Raw genomic sequence first — 18,455 nt, 5'->3', positions numbered from 1 at the left:
AATGCTTTTTTAGTTTTTATTTATCAGAGTAAATGTACTTCTAGCTTGCTCTAAATTCACAAACAGAAGCAAGATAAAGAAATTTCTCATGCTGTTCAGAAAAGTTCTCCAGTTGAGATTGACTGGATGTGGCTCTCAGAATGAGAAGTGAATTTTAAGTGGCTCACAAAATTGGAAGTGAAGCCCCAGGTCTAACAAACTTGTGGTTTGTAATGCTGAATGCAGACGGCTTTTGAAGGCACTGAGATTGCTTGCTGCAAGGTTGCCAGCCTGGGAGCTCTTTGGGTGCCCAAAGAGTGCTCCAGGTTTGAGGCAGTGCCCACAGCCCCGATTGGCACTGGCAGCCACTGCAGGGCAGGGCAGGGCTCCTCAAGGCTGCTCAGCCCATTGAAGCTTTGCAGTCCCAGCCACACTCTGGGAACATATTCAGACATAAGAAGTGACACTTCATGCCTGGTTTTAGGCAGTAGAATCTGCTCTAAATTCCCAGCACTCTGGAACAAATTTCCAAAGCTGACATTTCCTGTTTTCAGCCATCACACATTTGTGGGGAAAAAAGGTCTGAACCCCAAGGTGTAATGAGTAACTGGAATTCTTCTCATGAAACTGAACAAGCCAAGACAGTTGGATAATTTAATGAAGTTTAAATTCTTGAGGTTTTAAAATATCTTCTTGATTGGAAATGCTATTCAATATGCAATTTAGAATTGTTATTATAATCATTAGAATTTTACTAACTTGATCCTGGATACTTAAGAAGTGTCTCCTTCTTTTTAGCCTTAATTCTAGAAACACTTGTATATAGATGTACTGTTCTTTTTTGATAGCTGTTTCTTTTACTGTTTTTTTTTTAATTGTTTTCTTAGGAAAAAATAGTATCAATTACAAAAGTGAAAGGAAAGAAGGAAAATTTGGACATGGAGTGTTGTAATTTTATAATGACAGCTCTGTGGTTATAGGTATCTGCTGATAAGAAGAAATTCCGTGCTAAACCCTAGATTACAGTTTATAAATACTAACAGTTTTGATACATTATTATTCAACAGCATTAATACTATAATAATTAATATGGTTGCATAAACTGATCCAGAATTACACTTTTCACAGAAAAAAATATCTTAGGAAGGAAATTTAAAAGCTGAACTTGCTTAATGTTTCAATGAAATACACATTTTCCCTAGAGTCTGTAACTTTTGGCACCATGTTTCATAATGACTTATTTAGTAAGAATGGAGCTGATAATTCCTTTGTTAATTCATTATGCTGATTAAGTATAATGACTTGGACAGCTGGCGTTCTTGTTCAAAAGAAAAACTTTCTCATATGTTCTTGCTTTGATAGATGAACAGGAAAAGGAAGCAACAATACAATTGTATGAGGAACTTCACAGCAACATAGAAGTAAGTGAGCAAGCTTGATGAAAGGAATGTGAGTTATGTGAGCTGAGCTGAGTTCCATGTTTATATTGGGATACTGTTTGTATCTATCATGTGTGGGTCTCATGTCATGTGTGATGCAGGAAGTTGGGTTTTCAATCCCTTTTCAAGAGTTATTTTTGCGTTATATCAAACACATTCAATGGAGAAGGTGCAGCAGTGTGTGGGATGTAGATCCTGTGGTCTGGGTGATATGTGCTGTGGTCTGGGTGATGTGTGCTTAGTGCTGGGTCACTGCCACAACTTCTGGCTTCTCTTTGGGCTCTGTTTCACCTCCCTGCTGGTTCCTCAGAAGGGCTGAGGTGGGCAGCAGCCCCTGGAGAAGTTCCAGGGTTTCCGATATTGAACTTCAAATATTAAATTTTGTTTTTAGAGAATGGCAGTGGCATTTGAAGAGCTTTGTGTGCAAGCAGAGAACGACAGATTGGAAATGAGTTTCAAATGTGAGAATTCTGTTTATTGAGTTTATGCAGCTGGCTCAGTTTTGTACTTCATAGCTTGTGTTACACATGCAGTGTCAGGGCAGAGAAATGTGAAGGGCTGGAATGGTGACCAGCTCACACTGAGACACTGGGACCCTTCTTTTATTCATGCTGCCTTTGTTCACTGCCTGGCCCCTTCTGTTGCTGTTCCACTGGGCCAAAGCTGGAACTTTATTTCTCAAACAGTCACTCAAAATTGAAGTTTTGTCTGTGAAGTACAGTCTAGAGATCAATACGTACTTCCCATAGTTTGTTTATTTAAATGACAATGCACTAGTGTATAGCTGCAGAAACTTTAGCTAAATGCTCTCTCTGTGTATGTATACTCTGGTGTGTTCCTGTTTCATTTTTCACATGCTCTTTTCTGTTTGTATTTTGATTATAAAATCAAACATTGCCTCAACAATTACTCTGGGGAAACAAATGGTACAGCTGTACAATTCCAAGCAATCTTAAAGTGGAAGTTGTATTGAACTTGGAGTACATTTCAGCTAGAATGTTAAATATGGATGTTACTGTATCTCCAAAGGAAAAGAAGAAGCAGAAAAAGTGGACAAGTTTGAGAAAGATTGCAAACTGGAAGTGTTTTGCAGAGAAAAGAAGAAACCTCACAACTTTATAAAAGTTGTAAAGCCCGGTATGTTTATTTTACGACGCGCGCCGGACGCAAGTCCCCCAACAAGGCATGCGTGCCTCTGAAGACCTCAGGTCGCCTTTTATCCCCCTCCCAAATGCATATGCATACAGTTTCACAATAAGTTCATACATATTCATTCCGCGTGACATTTAGCACTAGTTCTTCTTTATCAGAGGAATTCCTAGGTCTGGGGCAGATCGACCTTGCGGTAATTTCTGTTTTTCTTTCTCTGTCTCCTTGCTGTCTCGGCATGCGGCCTTTTCTTCAGCTTTGGCCCTACAGACCTCTCACCTCTTCCAGGCACTTCACCTAATTCAGAATGGATCCCCACTTCGTCTCATTCCCCCCTTTCCTAGGAAATAAGTAAATTCTTTTACTTAATGAAAACTTTCACAACAGTAAGTGTCTTTTAGTGCTTCACCGTGTGCTTTTGACAAAGATGTTAGTACAGCTATTTGTTGTAGCATTCTCCAGTACCAAATTAACAATATAATAGATAGTCCTAAACTTATCCCAACTAATATTAGTAAGACTACAATGGGGTGACACAACTTATTAAAGATTCTATTCGCAGTTGGTGACCACCCAAAGATCACATCCAATAACCTTAACAAAATTACATATACAGAGATTAGAATGGTTTCTACTAGACAGAATAACATCATTGCTATCAATTTGTACAGCAGCACAAGCAGTTCTCAAGCATACCCCCTTTTCCAGTATATACAAGCACAGTTTTCTGGTCAGTGACTGGATGGACTTTGAAGGGACAAATACTCTGTTCAGTGTCCAAACACACATCCTGAGCATTAATAGTATTGCTTTCGCAAATGAATCCCATCTGTTCTCTAGTAATGCAGGATTCTAAGTTTACTGTCTGCCACTTTCCATTCATCTTTCGTGCCCATACTCTGTGTTCTGAAGGATAGAGTATTGTTTTTTCATGGTTTGATCCTAGAGCAATGATGGGATGGACAACATAAACAGTGGCATTATGTATGGTAAGCACAAAGGCAGTTGCCACATTAGAAACAGGATCATCGGTGAAATTCACCATAGTCTGCCAGGATTGAAACTTCCTTTCAATATCAATTGCATTATCCCACACAATTTCTTGAATTTTAGCTGGAAAATTACCTTCACCCCTTTCCCATATGATCAGAGCTGCTGTTGCTTGTATCCATAACTGTGCTTGTATACAACTGAAAGCTAAAGACACATTATCTTGTACTATACTAAGTGTTTCTACTATCAGCTTGTGGTCTTGGTCCCCGGCCTTTTCATACTTCATTACTTTGGCAGTACTTTTGAAATCTGTCACTGGCTAGTTCCTAATGCCAATAGAGATTACTATAAAGGCTGCTTCAATTTTGTTAGGCTACCTGCTGCAGTGGCCAGTTTATTCACCAGTATTTCTGAATCAATTCCATTTAAAACTCCTAATTTTGTCCCTAATATGCCAGTTAGATGTTTGTTATGGGGAACAGGAACTGCTTTCTGTCCATGACCATCCCTCCCTGCCAGAGGGATGTGCTGGCTCACACTGCAAATTCAGACACACTTCACAAGTGTATCTGACAGAGGTTTAGGTCATATTTGAGGCAGATGTTTGTTCTGAAATGTAGAGACCTCAGGAATCTCCTTCCCCCTCCAGAGCACCTGATTTCCCAGATGTGTGGCAAGCAGGAATGTCCCTCTTGGTCTACGAAACTTCACCCACCTTGCCCCTAGCTTCAGGTCCAAGCCTCAAGTAAATAATGAAGGGGAAGTCTGAGAGAAGAGCCTAAATTCATTTGCAGTGCCTCAGAAGAAACTGGGATCAGGTTTCTGCTACTTGAAACACTCAGCACAAAAGTGATGCTCACTTAGGTTATCACAGACTTCCTGGTGTTCATATACACCAGGGGAGGTTCAGACACTAATTACATCTGGTCTCTCATAAGCTACCCTATTGATGACCTGGCACCCTACTTTGATTTCTTCTCCTCTGATTCCTTGAAGAGTCCACAGTTCCTGTTCTTGCCATTCTTGCTCCTCACATATCTGATTCTCGTGGATTACTACAGTAGATATGTTTAAATCTTTTATCTCAGAAGGTTTTCCTATGGATCCAGTATACTGATTAAATGCCAGGGACCAAGGCCATTTAGCATTACTTTGAACAGAGGTACTCTCAAGTTCTGAAACTTCAGTTATGATTACACACAATACAATTCTACAAACTAAAATATGAGCTGCTCCCGACCGCAATATACTCATTTTGCCCGAGTAAGTTTTAATCTCAGTTCATTGTCTCCTGGCGTCACTCCTTAAGGGGTTTCTGGGCCTTCTTCACCTGAGAGTGATGGATCCAGGCATTCTGCTCCTTGATTTTGATTGCAGTGAAGGTGGTGAGAAGTACTTGCAGTGGTCTGTCCCACTGCGGTTCCAAAGTCTTCTCTGTAAGAGACTTAACATATACATCATCCCCAGGCTATCTAACTCCCTGCTCCGAGTTCCAGCCACATGTTTCTCAATTACTCTGAGCTGTTTGCTTAATTCCACCATGTAGGTGGACATTCTGGACATTCCCTTTGTGTTCTATATGGTCTTCTATAAGGCATTCCAAAAGGACTCAGCATTCCTTTAGCTCAAGGTTTTAGTTTGAATTTGCAATAGTGCTAGTGGAAGAGCTTGGGCTAGGGTAGATTAACTTCTTGCCCCAGTCTTATGATTTGCTGCTTAATCAAATGATTCATTCTCTCCACCTGGCCGCTTGATTGGGGGTGGTATGGGGTGTGAAGTTCCTAATCTGTGCCCAGATGGCTACTAATCTGTTGCACTATTTTGGAAATGAAATGTGATTCTTTATCTGAGGATATCGTGGCTGGAACTCTGAACCGTGGTATTATTCCTTATAAAAATAATCTGGTCACCTCTTGAGCTTTGACAGTTCTGGTGGGGAATGTTTCTGGCCACCCTGAAAATGTATCTATCAATACCAGTAAGTACTGATACCCCCCTTTCCTTGGGAGTTCTGAAAAGTTGATTTGCCACTGCTGTACAGGCCCATGGCCTCTCCCAGTCTGACCGAGTTTTGGCCGGGGGTGTATTTTGGGGTTAGTCTGGAGGCAAGGATCACACTGTCGGCTCACCTGAGTGATAGTGGCATATAAATTCCTGACAACGATACATCGATTGTTTCAATCAGATTTGTGTAATGCACTCTGTATCACTCGCAGCCTTGGTAATTTCGAAAAAGGAGCCACACTCTATAAAAGGCTTCTAAGTAGTTAGGCCCTAGTGTGTTTTCTAGTGCCCTTCCTTCACTAGTAACCACGAAAATGGGCAGGGATTACTAGCTCTCTTTCAATGGTAGACCACCCCTTGCAGTTGTACGTCTCTTTTGGTTAGTATTATTGTATTATGGCTTACCTTTGAGGAAAATCTGTACCTCACCCTTTGCTGCTTTCTTTGCCTCTCCATCCGCCAGCTCATTTCTTTCCTCCAATTTTAAGCTCACTCTCTAGTGCACCTTAATATGCCTTTTCAGGTAGCTGAACTGCTTCCAGCAGCTGGATTGTCTCTTCTTTCCCTGTGAGGTCAGCAGTCCCCTCTCTTTCCAGATGGCTCCATGTGCATGTGTGACTCCAAATGCATTCCTTGGGTCTGTGTAGATGGTTATTCTCCTCCCTTTTGACCTTTCCAGGGCACGGGTCAGGGCAATTACCTCAGCCTTCTGCGCAGAGGTACCTGTTGGTAAGGGTCCAGACTCGATTACCTCTCTGCAGGTAGTCACTGTGAACTTTGCAATGTCGCTTTCCTGTCAGTGAACCAGGTCTCTGCATAGTCCGGAGGAGTGTCCCTTAAGTCTGGGCGACGGGAGTCCGTAGCTTCAGTGGTCTCTAGGCAACTATGGTGTCCACTGAGAAAAGAAGCTGAGTTGACAATATTAGTCACCACTATCTCTACATCGTCTTGCTCTGCCATGATGGCCTGGCATTTCAGAAACCTCTGTGGTGAGAGCCAGTGGCCACCCTTTACTTCCAGTGCTGCGGACACTGTGTGGGACACTAGCACAGTCATTTTTGTCCCAGGGTAAACTTGCATGCCTCTTGAATATTCAGCACAACTGCTGCTACAGCTCTGAGGCAACCTGGCCATCCTTTGGCTGTTGCATCTAGTTGCTTAGAGAAGTAAGCAACTGCCCTTCAGTAAGGGTCCAAGTCCTGAGCCAGTATTCCCTGGGCAATTCCTTGCTTGGGAAAAATAGAAAGAATGGTTTACTTACATCTGGAAGTTTCAAAGCTGGAGCTGACATGAGGGCACTCTCTCTAGCTGGCGAAAGGCCCATGTGGTGTCTTGTGTCCACTGGAGATCTCTGTTTCCATTGGCAATAAGAGCATAGAGGGGTCTGGCGAACAGTCCATAATTATAAACCCACAGCTGGCACCACCCTGCCATGCCTAAGAAGGTTCGGAGCTCCTTCATTGTCTGGGGTTTCAGGGTTTGGCATAGGGCTTCCCTGCCTTAAAGTCTGCTGCTCAGCACTCACTTCTTACCCCAGGTAGATTACCTTCTGTTTCACTACCTGTGCCTTTTCTTTGAGACTCTGCGTCCTTGGAGTCCTAGGAAATTCAAAAGGCTTACCGTCCAGGCTTCTCTCGCTTCCCTCATCCGAGTGGCTACTAGAAGATTGTCCACGTACTGCAACAGCCTCCTTTCCTCTTGTGGAGCTTCCCGGGACTCTGGGTCTTTGCAAGCTGTTCTCCAATCGGAGTGGGGAATCTTGAAGCCTTCAGGCACATGGACTATGTGAGCTTGTGTTTGAATGCAAAAATTTTCTGGCTGGCTTTGTGGATAGGGAGGCAAAAGAAGGCATCTCTTAGGCCTAAAACAGTGAACCAGGTTAGCTCAGGTGTTAAACAAGTTAGTAAGGTATATGGATTTGCTACCACAGGGTATAAATTCTGTGTTATCTTATTGACAGCCCTTAGTCCAGTACTATCAATTATTGGGCTGATTCCTTCCTTATCTTCCTTTTGAGGGTACTATTCAGTTCTCACTAGTTGTGTTCTTTCCTTAAACTTGGTGCTCATGGGGGAGCATCTTTCACTCTCCCTGGTACAACAGAGGCCCATACCCTTGAAAACATTTATTTACTTATTCTAATATCTCCTTACTAATGTCTCTCTTAATTTCAGTGTCTGTTAATGTTAAGCCTAACATCTTTGTATCATTTGCCTCCAGAATAACCTTTCTCATTTGAGAATGTTTAGCAAATTGAGCGAATTGTACAAAAGCTTTTAGGTACACATAGTACTCATATTACTTTAAAGGTTTGCACAAGGATGCCAGGATGCCTTCTCAGACTGGCCAGTTGTTCAGTTGTTCCCCACACTGCAACATAAACATTCTCCACAGGTACTAAAGTTTTATTTAAAACTGAATATATGACCCTTGTGTCAACAAAAATTCTTCCCTTTTGGGGAGGTCATCTTTACCCTTCCTCCCTTACCTTGGGAGGAGCCTTTAGCAAATCATATGTACTCATTTTGTGAACTGTGATTGCTTTGCATTTCAGCACGATAATCCTTGCCTGATTTCTTACGTTGCTATCTTATGCTGCATGCTGAACAACATGTTTGATTTGCTTTCTCTTTGCCTTGCTTTCCCTTTTCAAGAAATCTGGGTGATTCCTTAAAACACAAAGACATTTCAGCATACAAAACTCTATCCCGTTTATCCTCCTATTTTAAAACAGTACTAACAGCAATGAAGTATTATAAATCTTTTTATTTTCTGAGCTGCTCCTACTGGCAGCCTTCTCCCAGTGAGCCCCTCCCAAAAGGGGCTAATTTAGGAACCTCTTTGCTCTGGTCAGTTCTCATTATTTATTTCTCTTTGCCCTATCTCGCTTCCACTCAAACCTTTTTACAGACCTTCACAGTAGTTTCTCAGTTTTCCTCCTATACACACAGCTCCAGGTGGCAGGTATCAGATGTGGTTCCCATACACACAAGTTCTAAGACCTTTGGTTCTGAATCCGCTTGACCAGAAACCTCTAATTTACATGTGCCCTAACACTAATTAGAACAGCAAAACCAGTGTTTCTCATAGACACCGCACTGCAATATTACCTGCACATCCAGCTTTTGCTCACAGGCCATTCCCGTGTTCCCTGGGGAGACGGGGCAGCCAGAGCTGTCCCTGTGCCCAGGGGACAGCCACTGTCACCTCACACAGCATGCTAATCAAAAACGTGATATAGACACTATATTCTGATCAAACAAAATATCAGTCTTTTCTAGTTCTTTCCTTGCACAATCTAATTAAGCCCTGTGTCTACTTACACTTGTTTTACTGCTTTGCAAAAAGGCTGTGCTAGTCACAGCCGAAATTCTGATATGCCCACAGACACAAACACTCGCACCCGCACCCCCCCTTTATCTCAAATTCGCTAGAGCCAAGGCTTGAATTGCTGTGAGGGGGGGGAATTCTTGGAATTCCTTTAACTCTATTGTAATTAAGCATAAATCACGGTACTATAGTTCTCCTATGTAAAATGCCACTCTTGTTGCAACAAAATCTTAAAATCTCCACAAACACTACTATACAATGAAAATCAAATTACCACAATGCAGCGGAAGAAAATCACCACACAAAACCACTGGGAAAGGGCATATCTCTCAAAGTGCTCGCTTTTCCCAACACAACATAGCATACCATAATTCAGCATTTACTCACATCAATTTTTCTTGGACACAATCAAAATAACATCATACAGTCTGCAGATCAAAATCAAACATCCAAGGCAAAGGAACTCTCTGAGCTCATACTCACGGTTAAAATGTACCAGATCTACACAAATCACTACATTTAAACACGATTAGTACCATCACTGACATTCTTCCACTCGCTTCTCTGTGGGGCACTTCTGTCCCTGCCCCCGCAGCCTGTTGCAGCCGGCGCTTCAGGCCTCACTCGGCTGCTTCTAACATGGGTAGTACTGACCCCCCCGCACTGTAGATTTATTCTCTTTTATACACCATACACTTATACACTTGCACAATTAGAAACACAGTGCACCGACCACACAATGCACACATTAACCATACAGTAACACAGTGTCCGGACATCACACACACACAAACAAAACACACACGGGCTCAACACTTCTGCTCTATCAGAACTATGAACCCCCAACACACATACACGGGTTCACCAGGCTCACCCCCAGAGCCACTAGCGGTCTGCTCTATCAGAACGATGAACCCCATCTCTAATACAGCTGCTCTATCAGCTGAACCCAGACGTCTCTGGGTGGTTTACTCCCTTGCTCTCCTTTCCCTCCCCCAGGGGCCCCTCAGTACATACCGTATCTTCCTCCGCAGGCCAGCAGGTCCTTGTCTGTCCTCGCAGGTGGCAAGTTGAGACGAGCGGAGCCCCACCAGGAAAAAATCCTAGGGCGCGCCTTGGAGGTCCGTCTATCCCCCCTGCCCCTGCGGGGACAGAGAAGTCCTGGCTTGGCTCGCCATAATGTTTTGCGGAGAAAAGAAGAAACCTCACAACTTTATAAAAGTTGTAAAGCCCGGTATGTTTATTTTACGACGCGCGCCGGACGCAAGTCCCCCAACAAGGCATGCGTGCCTCTGAAGACCTCAGGTCGCCTTTTATCCCCCTCCCAAATGCATATGCATACAGTTTCACAATAAGTTCATACATATTCATTCCGCGTGACATTTAGCACTAGTTCTTCTTTATCAGAGGAATTCCTAGGTCTGGGGCAGATCGACCTTGCGGTAATTTCTGTTTTTCTTTCTCTGTCTCCTTGCTGTCTCGGCATGCGGCCTTTTCTTCAGCTTTGGCCCTACAGACCTCTCACCTCTTCCAGGCACTTCACCTAATTCAGAATGGATCCCCACTTCGTCTCAGAAGTCAGTCAAAAGGAAAAGCAGGTTTGCTCATTTTACCATCTAATATGTAGAGCTTTGTTTGTGCCTAAAGGGGCAATGCAAGAGCCAAGAGGTGTTTCTGGGTATTAGTAAAAAAGACAAAATAACATCTGAAGCTGCATTTAAGTCAAATTCTGCTAAGTTTAGTGATGTTTCAGTCCCTTTAGTCTACTGGAATATATGGTTTGATTTTGAATTGGAGAACTTTTTTGTTTAGAGTAATGTGACTTGATCAATATTTAGCTAAGATTATATCTAGCAAATATTTTCTATCTGTCTGTCTGTCTGTCTATCTATCTAATCTAACTTGAATGACAGCAAAATGTCTGCTTATCATACCTGGGTACAAATGAAAATTAATATCTGTCCCTTCTCCAGACTTCATGATGATATTTCTTGCACTTTTCTAGATTTCAGCTCTTACCATACAGAGAGATGAAAAAGATGATGTCATAAAAGACATCAAGGCTCAGCTGCAGACGTCACAAAATAAGATTGCTGACTTAATGGAAGCAAAATGTAAGAGTTCTGCCTGCTGTGTTTAAATGTAATTGCTTATAGAATTTAAATGCGATTGTTTATGATTGTTTATTAATTATATGTAATTGTTTATAGAAGCATAGGAAACAGGGCTATGATAGTCTTATTCTGTTGCTGGTTGGTAGCAGAATTTTGGGGCCTTGAAGGCCTTATTTTTGTTTGGAACAGGAGCTGCTCATGTGGGAGCAGGACTGGCAGGGCAGTTTTTAGGGTGAGTCAAGCAGTGAGAGTTTTTGAAAATTGCAAGGGGAAAATATGTTGCTTCAGTTTTGCAAATGTACAATCAGGCAGATGTCACTGAGGAAACTTTTCAGAAGTTGATTTTCAATATTTTTAAGCCATCTATATTCAAATTTCATCTATTATTTTTTAGTATATGATGTCAGTACCATTGGTCTTTGTTACGTTCTTTAAATGTGTGTAATTTTCCATTTTTAGCAGCATTTTTAGTAAATAATCCTATTTTTTAAAATATAAACATTTTTTTTTGTTTAGTACATAATGAAGAAATGTAAAGGAATCCCAGGGCAGTAAAGAACATTTGAGGGCAGAGCTGGAAGAGGCTAAAATTTCATTGCAAAAGGCAGAGGTACCCCTTGCTTATAGTTTTACAGTACAAATAGACTAAATGAGTATTTGCATAAATAATGTAATGGATACTTTGGACATGAAACAGCTGTAGCTGTTTGTTGCAAAACATGTTTAGAAATGATATCATGTCTGGAAGGTTCAAAAGAACTTGGAAACTGAATTCCAGACTACAGTGAAAACATTAATTCAGGTCACTGGAAAAAAGGAAGAGCAGGAGGAAGAATGTAAAAAAATGAAGGCTTTGCTTGCAGCCCTGACAGAAGAGTTTGAGACTTCTGTTGCCAATTTGAAAAGCTTGCTGCAAGAAGAGCAAAATAGGTAAATTAATGAGTTTAAATTCCAAGAGTGATCTTACAGGTTGCAGTCTATGACGAAATCAATAACAATTGGAAATGAAGCTGAAATTTTTTTTACACAGTGGTCTAAATGCAGAGAATTTAATGTATTTTTTTTTTGTTTGTGATAGTTGATACTGTATAAAAAGTAATCTTTTGCCCCCTCCAACTTTCATAATTCTCTTTTTAAGAAATACAGATTTCTGTAGGTATATATTTGTTTACTTTTATGTCTACTGTTCTGAGGTTGTAAAAGTGAAATTTGATGTGTGTTGCAGGCAGATCTATCAGCTGCCTGGTGAAAAGTAAATGTTCTTAAAGTGCTTGTGGTAAGACTTTGTCTTATTGTCCTGTAAGTTTCAAATGCAGTGCTTTGTACTCTACATTTGGGATTTTTAATTTACCATTTCCTTAGATTAAAGAAATCTGAAGACGATTCAAAGCTGCTTACCTTGGAGCTCCAGAATAAATCTGCTGAACTGGGTAAGGCTTGTAGAAAGGCAGAAAATGAGCTAGGCAGTAATAAAAATGTTTTCTGCTCTTTTCTGGAAATGGACTGTCTCTGGTAGTTGGAGAAATGATTTTACAGTGCCTGTACCTGTCAGGAATGCCTGGATTTATTTTTACTCAGCTGACCCCTTTTCTTTGGGGGTCATTGGTGCTGGCAGCAGCCACAGGGCAGTGCTGTGCACAGCTCCAATAGTCAGACCATTCATGCATGAATTCCTCTGCAGGTCATTTTGGTTTGCAGCTCAGAGCAGCCGCACTGCAGGTGCCAGGGGTGACTTCTGCAGCAGAGATAAAACCCTCCCATGGAGGTTTCTGTGACCCTCCCCATGCTGGAACTGGAATGATGCTGGCAGGGGTTGTTTTTAAATATCATCAGTTTGATATCTGTGGTTTCTAGGGATGTGCTCCTTAGTCCCCAGGGTAAGAGCTCTGTCTTGCTGTTGAATACTTGCAAAAAATACCAGAATTGTGCAAGTGCACATAGAAAGCATCTGGAAGTTAGTAACAACTGGTTTCTTTCTCAGCATGTCCATGTGATACCATATCCAGCAGTTCAGGGTTTTTTACTGGAACAATGCAGATGCATCAATACTTGGAGAATACTCTAGTCTTACAGTCCATGGTGTATTTGAAGTTATAATTGTGGAAAACATAATAGGCTGTAAATTTTATTTAAGATAAATACTTAGTTTTGAGACGAAGTGGGGATCCATTCTGAATTAGGTGAAGTGCCTGGAAGAGGTGAAAGGTCTGTGGGGCCGAAGCTGAAGAAAAGGCCGCATTCCAGAGACAGCAAGGAGACAGAGAAAGAAAAACAGAAATTACCGCAAGGTCGATCTGCCCCAGACCTAGGAATTCCTCTGATAAAGAAGAACTAGTGCTAAATGTCACGCGGAATGAATATGCATGAACTTATTGTGAAACTGTATGCATATGCATTTGGGAGGGGGATAAAAGGCGACCTGAGGTCTTCAGAGGTACCCTTGCCTATTGGGGAGGCTTGCGTCCGGCGCGCGCTGTAATAAAGCATACCGGACTTTACAACTTTTACAAAGTTGTGAGGTTTCTTCTTTTCTCCGCAAAACATTCTCTCTTCAGATACAGATTTGCTAATGTCTGAATCATTTTTTCAAGTCTACATTTAGATTAGGTCATAAATGAGCTTTTCAGTTTCTTAACTTAATCCAACAAGTTTTGAGAACTGGGTATTGCAAAAGGTTTAATGTTTTATACTGCCTGCTAAATATGAAAAATCATTTCTGTTCCATTCATTTTACATTCCATGTGCTGTAGAAGAGATGACTAAAGTAAAATGTGATAAAGAAGTGCAACTTGAAGAGCTGTCAGAAACTCTGGTAAATGTTCATTTTAATCATCTCATGGCATGCTCTTCATATGAAATTCCTCTTGCTTTGTAATTATCTTAAATGCCATAAATAAACTCCATCTAGTCTACCTTAACATTTCTATTAAACTTTCTCACACACAATTTCAGTGTTTTCCTTGAAGAACTTCTTTATTGCCTCTGTTTTTCTTGTCTCCTGTGCTTTTCGTTTTTCTTGTCTCCCTTGTTTTTGGTTTTCCTTCTTAAGGTTTTTGGTTATTTCCTTCTTTGTTCATGCCCATTCAAATGCCACTCCCTCTGGATAAAAAGTTTTCCCATTTTTTATTCCTTCCAGGAAGGTAATTATCTCTGGCCTCTGTGAACCCTTCTGTGCTGTGACACAGGCCCATTTTCTGTCACAGAAGTCTAAGCTATATGAAATACACTCTTAATAGAGGTTTATTTTCATTATGATTTTATATTTACAAGCCTAACAAAAATCTATATCAACTAAACTTAAGATAGTCTGAAATCATGTGTGCATTTTACTGTGTCTGCTTGTTGTTATAATCTGTGCATTGAGTGTTCTGAACTGAGTTTCACTCATTTTCTAAAATGGGTAAATTGGAGGACTTTGACTGCAGAAGAATTTTGAGGCTACTGTAAAAAAATTTGCAGAGAGAAAAAAATGTGGAGAGAGAAATGAAAATGCTCTCCAGATGAGAGAGGTCTGAAGCAGGGCAACAGTAACATGTTTTTAGAAATAGTGCAGTTACACATCATGACTTAGATTCAAGTTTATACATGAGAAACAGCACCCAGAGCAGGGTCCCACCCTAATTGCGCAGCCCAGGTAATGAAACTCACAGCAGGGGACAGACATGAACAGCACCGGTGTCACAGTTCACTGTCTCACACCACTTCCAGATCCCAGCAGAGTCTGGAAAGATCCAATCCGGATAATCCATGGCATGGATGTTGTTTGGTTCTTCTGAAAGCCTTGTGCTCTTAGTTCATGTCTGATAACCTGGAGTTTGCACATGGATACTCAAAACTCTTCCTTTTCATTTTGCAGAAAGAATTCCATGGTTTGAAAGCACAGCTGATAAGTACAGCTGAGAAGGAACAAGATTATTTAAAGCTTGTGACTCTGGAAACAGATCTTGAACAAGAGGTGTATGACCATTTTGAAAATATAATATTGAATTAGTTTTGGTGTAATATAGAAGTTGCTTTAATCCACAGTGAAATGAACTATGATTGTTTTCTAATGGAAGTTTTGAACCACATATATGCCATTAATTATATACTTACATTTCTAAATTCCACTTTCTCTATTTGTGTATATTCTATGGCATATGTAGTTGTTCCATCTCTCTAACTTATTTAACAAGAAGAAAAAGTTTCTGAATTCATTGTTAATCTTGCTTTGAACTACATCACCTTCACTAACCATTATATTTATATAAAAGTTGACTCTGATTTTCTTTCCTTCTTCTGTCACGTTTTTACATCTCTTCGACTCTGCTGCAAAGCTTATATTTGTAGATAAAGGCCTGGACTTTTTTTCAGCATGGAATAACACTTGATAATGGGTAAGTTTAATTTAAAAGGAGGTTTCAAAATGCATCTTACTATCCTTCTTGGCCATTTGGTTTAAATTAGGTTAAAGAATGAACAGCTAACAGTGTATCTCAGTAAGCTTTCACTAGAGAAAGAACAAACAGCACAAGAGAAAAATGCTGTGGCTGCAGAACTCCAGAAGCTGCAAGAACAACAAGAGGCAAGTTGTAAACTTCCAGCTTTTTTGAAAGGACAACATTCAATTTGACAAATGACTCAGTTTCACAAATTAGATGATGAGCTGCAACATGACTTGGGTCTGTAGAGTACCTGAGCTATTTTTTGTGTTTGAATTGGAAAGGAAGTGTATTTACACTTGTGAACAAGGCAGGCCAGTGTGCTTTGGATGTCTTTGAATTGTTTAAGAAGTCAATTTGAATTTTATTTCTTTGCTGACACATGGGTCTTTATTTAGGATAGTAAGAAAAAAGAAGAAAATACAAAGCAGTTAGTTGAAAACCTAGAAGAGGCAAATAGCCAGCTAAGGCAAATAATAATAACTGATATTGTAAAAGGAAGTAGACTCAGTTTTTTCTGTTCAAATGCTGCTTTCTGGGATTTTTTGATTAATGTTTTTTTAGATTACATAGCTAAACAGAAACTATTCAGAATTGCTGTTGGCCAAGTAGAAATTTTCTCAGATTAGAAATACCAATTGCTGCAGGAACAATGTTTGCCATCATTTTGTATTACGCAGTAGGAGCTGTCTTGTTTTGCATTAGACATCTCAGGTGTGAAGGAAATTCAAATGGAAGTTGAAGGTTCTGGATTAAATGTGACAGGGCAAAACTGGACCAGAGTTACTCTCTGTATCCCCAGTTGAATAGACAGGCAGCTCCCATGTTTCACAGCTGCATTGCAATAGTCCAGGTTAGGATGTGTTGGGAATTTAGCTGCTGAAGGCTGGAAAATTACAAAGCTGTGGCTAATTCCAAGTCCTGCACCTGTGAGATAGCGTGTCCTTGGGCCTGGCTGCAGTAGGATAACAAATAGTGAAAGAGACATGAGAAAAGAGAGATGTAACCCCTAAGGAATGAGGAGGAGTTGATGGTATAGTTTAACCAATAGATTGCTTGGCTTACAGAATATTCATGAGCTTATTATTTGCTGTATAGGTGTTTGATACTTTCTTCAATAAATTGGACCTGTGATGAACCATCTGGTGTCCTGGTCCCCTTCCTACGACAGAACCCCATAACCACATGACCGTGATGGACCTCCATAACCCCATAACCTTGATGGACCTCCATAACCACATGGCCTTGATGGACCCCCATAACCCAATGACCTTGATGGACCTCCATAACCCCATGACCTTGATGGACCCCGAGGACCATGATGGACCTCGAGGACCTTGATGGACCCCCATGACCCTGATTGACCCCCATAACCACAAAACCTTGATGGACCCCCATAACCCCATGACCCTGATGGAACTCCATAACCCCATGATCCTGCTGACCCACCATGACCTTGATGGACCCTCATGACCCTGATGGACCCCCATGACCCTGATGGACCCCCATAACCCCATAGCCTTGATGGACCTCCATAACCCCATAACCACATGGCCCTGATGGACCCCCATAACCACATGACCCCATAACCCTGATGGACCCCTATAACCACATGTCCACGTGCGGGATGTCCACGTGCGGGATGTCCCTGTGCGGGATGCCCGCGTGCGGCGCGAAGCCACCAGCCCACCACAGGAACACCCGGGGCAGCTGGGCCACCACCAGGAGCAGAGCATCACCCGCCAGGACGGGGTGGCAGGACACCGGGGACGAGCCTGGGGGAGAGGGGACACGAGTGAGGAGACCTTGGAGACCTTGGGGACCTTGGAGATGTTGGAGATGTTGGGGTGATGGGGATCTTGGGGACATTGGAAAACCTTGGGGACATTGGAGATGTTTGGACATTGGGAACACTGGAAATGTTGGGGTGATGGGACACTGGGGACATTGGACATGTTGGGGTGATGGCACATTGGTGACCTTGGGGACCTTGGGTACATTGGAGATGTTGGGGTGATGGGACCTTGGGGACATCTGAGGACCTTGGGGACCTTGGGGACATCTGGGGACATCTGGGGACATTGGAGACCTTGGGGACATCTGAGGAGACCTCGGGGCCATCGTTCTCCCCGAGGCCACTTTGGTGTCCCTCAGCCCATCCTGGTGTCCCCAAGGCCATTCCTGGGCTGGCATTGCCACCCTCGGTGTCCCCAAGGCCGTTCCTGGGGTGGCATTGTCACCCTCGGTGTCCCCAAGGCCGTTCCTGGGGTGGCATTGCCACCCTCGGTGTCCCCAAGGCCATTCCTGGGCTGGCATTGCCACCCTCGGTGTCCCCAAGGCCACTCCTGGGCTGGCATTGTCACCCTCGGTGTCCCCAAGGCCACTCCTGGGCTGGCATTGCCACCCTCGGTGTCCCCAAGGCCACTCCTGGGCTGGCATTGCCACCCTCGGTGTCCTCGGGCTCCATCTTGATGTCCCTCACCCATTGTCACCATTTTTAACCCAATTTTCACCATTTTAAACCGATTTTTCACCATTTTTAACCCATTTTCACCCATTTTCACCATTTTTAACCCAATTTTCACCATTTTAACCCATTTTTCACCATTTTAACCCATTTTCACCATTTTAACCCATTTTTACCATTTTAACCCATTTTTCACCATTTTTAACCCAATTTTCACCATTTTAACCCAATTTTCACCATTTTAACCCAATTTTTACCATTTTAACCCATTTTTCACCATTTTAACCATTTCCCACCCCATTTTTCACCTTTTCCCCCAATGTTTTCACCATTTTAACCAATTTTTCACCATTTTTAACCCATTTTCACCATTTTAACCCATTTTCACCATTTTAACCCATTTTTCACCCATTTTCACCATTTCCCACCCCAATTTTCACCATTTTTAACCAAATTTTCACCATTTTAACCCATTTTCACCATTTTAACCCATTTTTACCATTTTTAACCCATTTTCACCATTTCTAACCCAATTTTCACCATTTTAAACCGATTTTTC

The 18,455-nt window shown here is 41.8% G+C and overlaps 1 protein-coding gene across 1 annotated transcript in view; it reads right to left on the bottom strand.

The window, feature by feature from the left end:
* LOC131560164 (zinc finger protein 22-like) overlaps positions 1–16,781 on the bottom strand; it is a 38,938-nt gene extending 22,157 nt beyond the window's left edge. The window contains exon 1 of the mRNA XM_058808827.1: positions 16,647–16,781. Within this exon, the coding sequence (XP_058664810.1) occupies positions 16,647–16,781 (135 nt within the window). The remainder of the gene's footprint in view (positions 1–16,646) is intronic.
* Positions 16,782–18,455: the final 1,674 nt, after the last annotated feature.

The sequence above is a fragment of the Ammospiza caudacuta genome, chromosome 7, assembly GCF_027887145.1.
Source record: "Ammospiza caudacuta isolate bAmmCau1 chromosome 7, bAmmCau1.pri, whole genome shotgun sequence".
Classification (NCBI taxonomy): Eukaryota; Metazoa; Chordata; class Aves; order Passeriformes; family Passerellidae; genus Ammospiza; species Ammospiza caudacuta.
The sequence above is the reverse complement of the archived record's forward strand: the minus strand, read 5'-3'. Positions and strand labels throughout refer to the sequence as shown.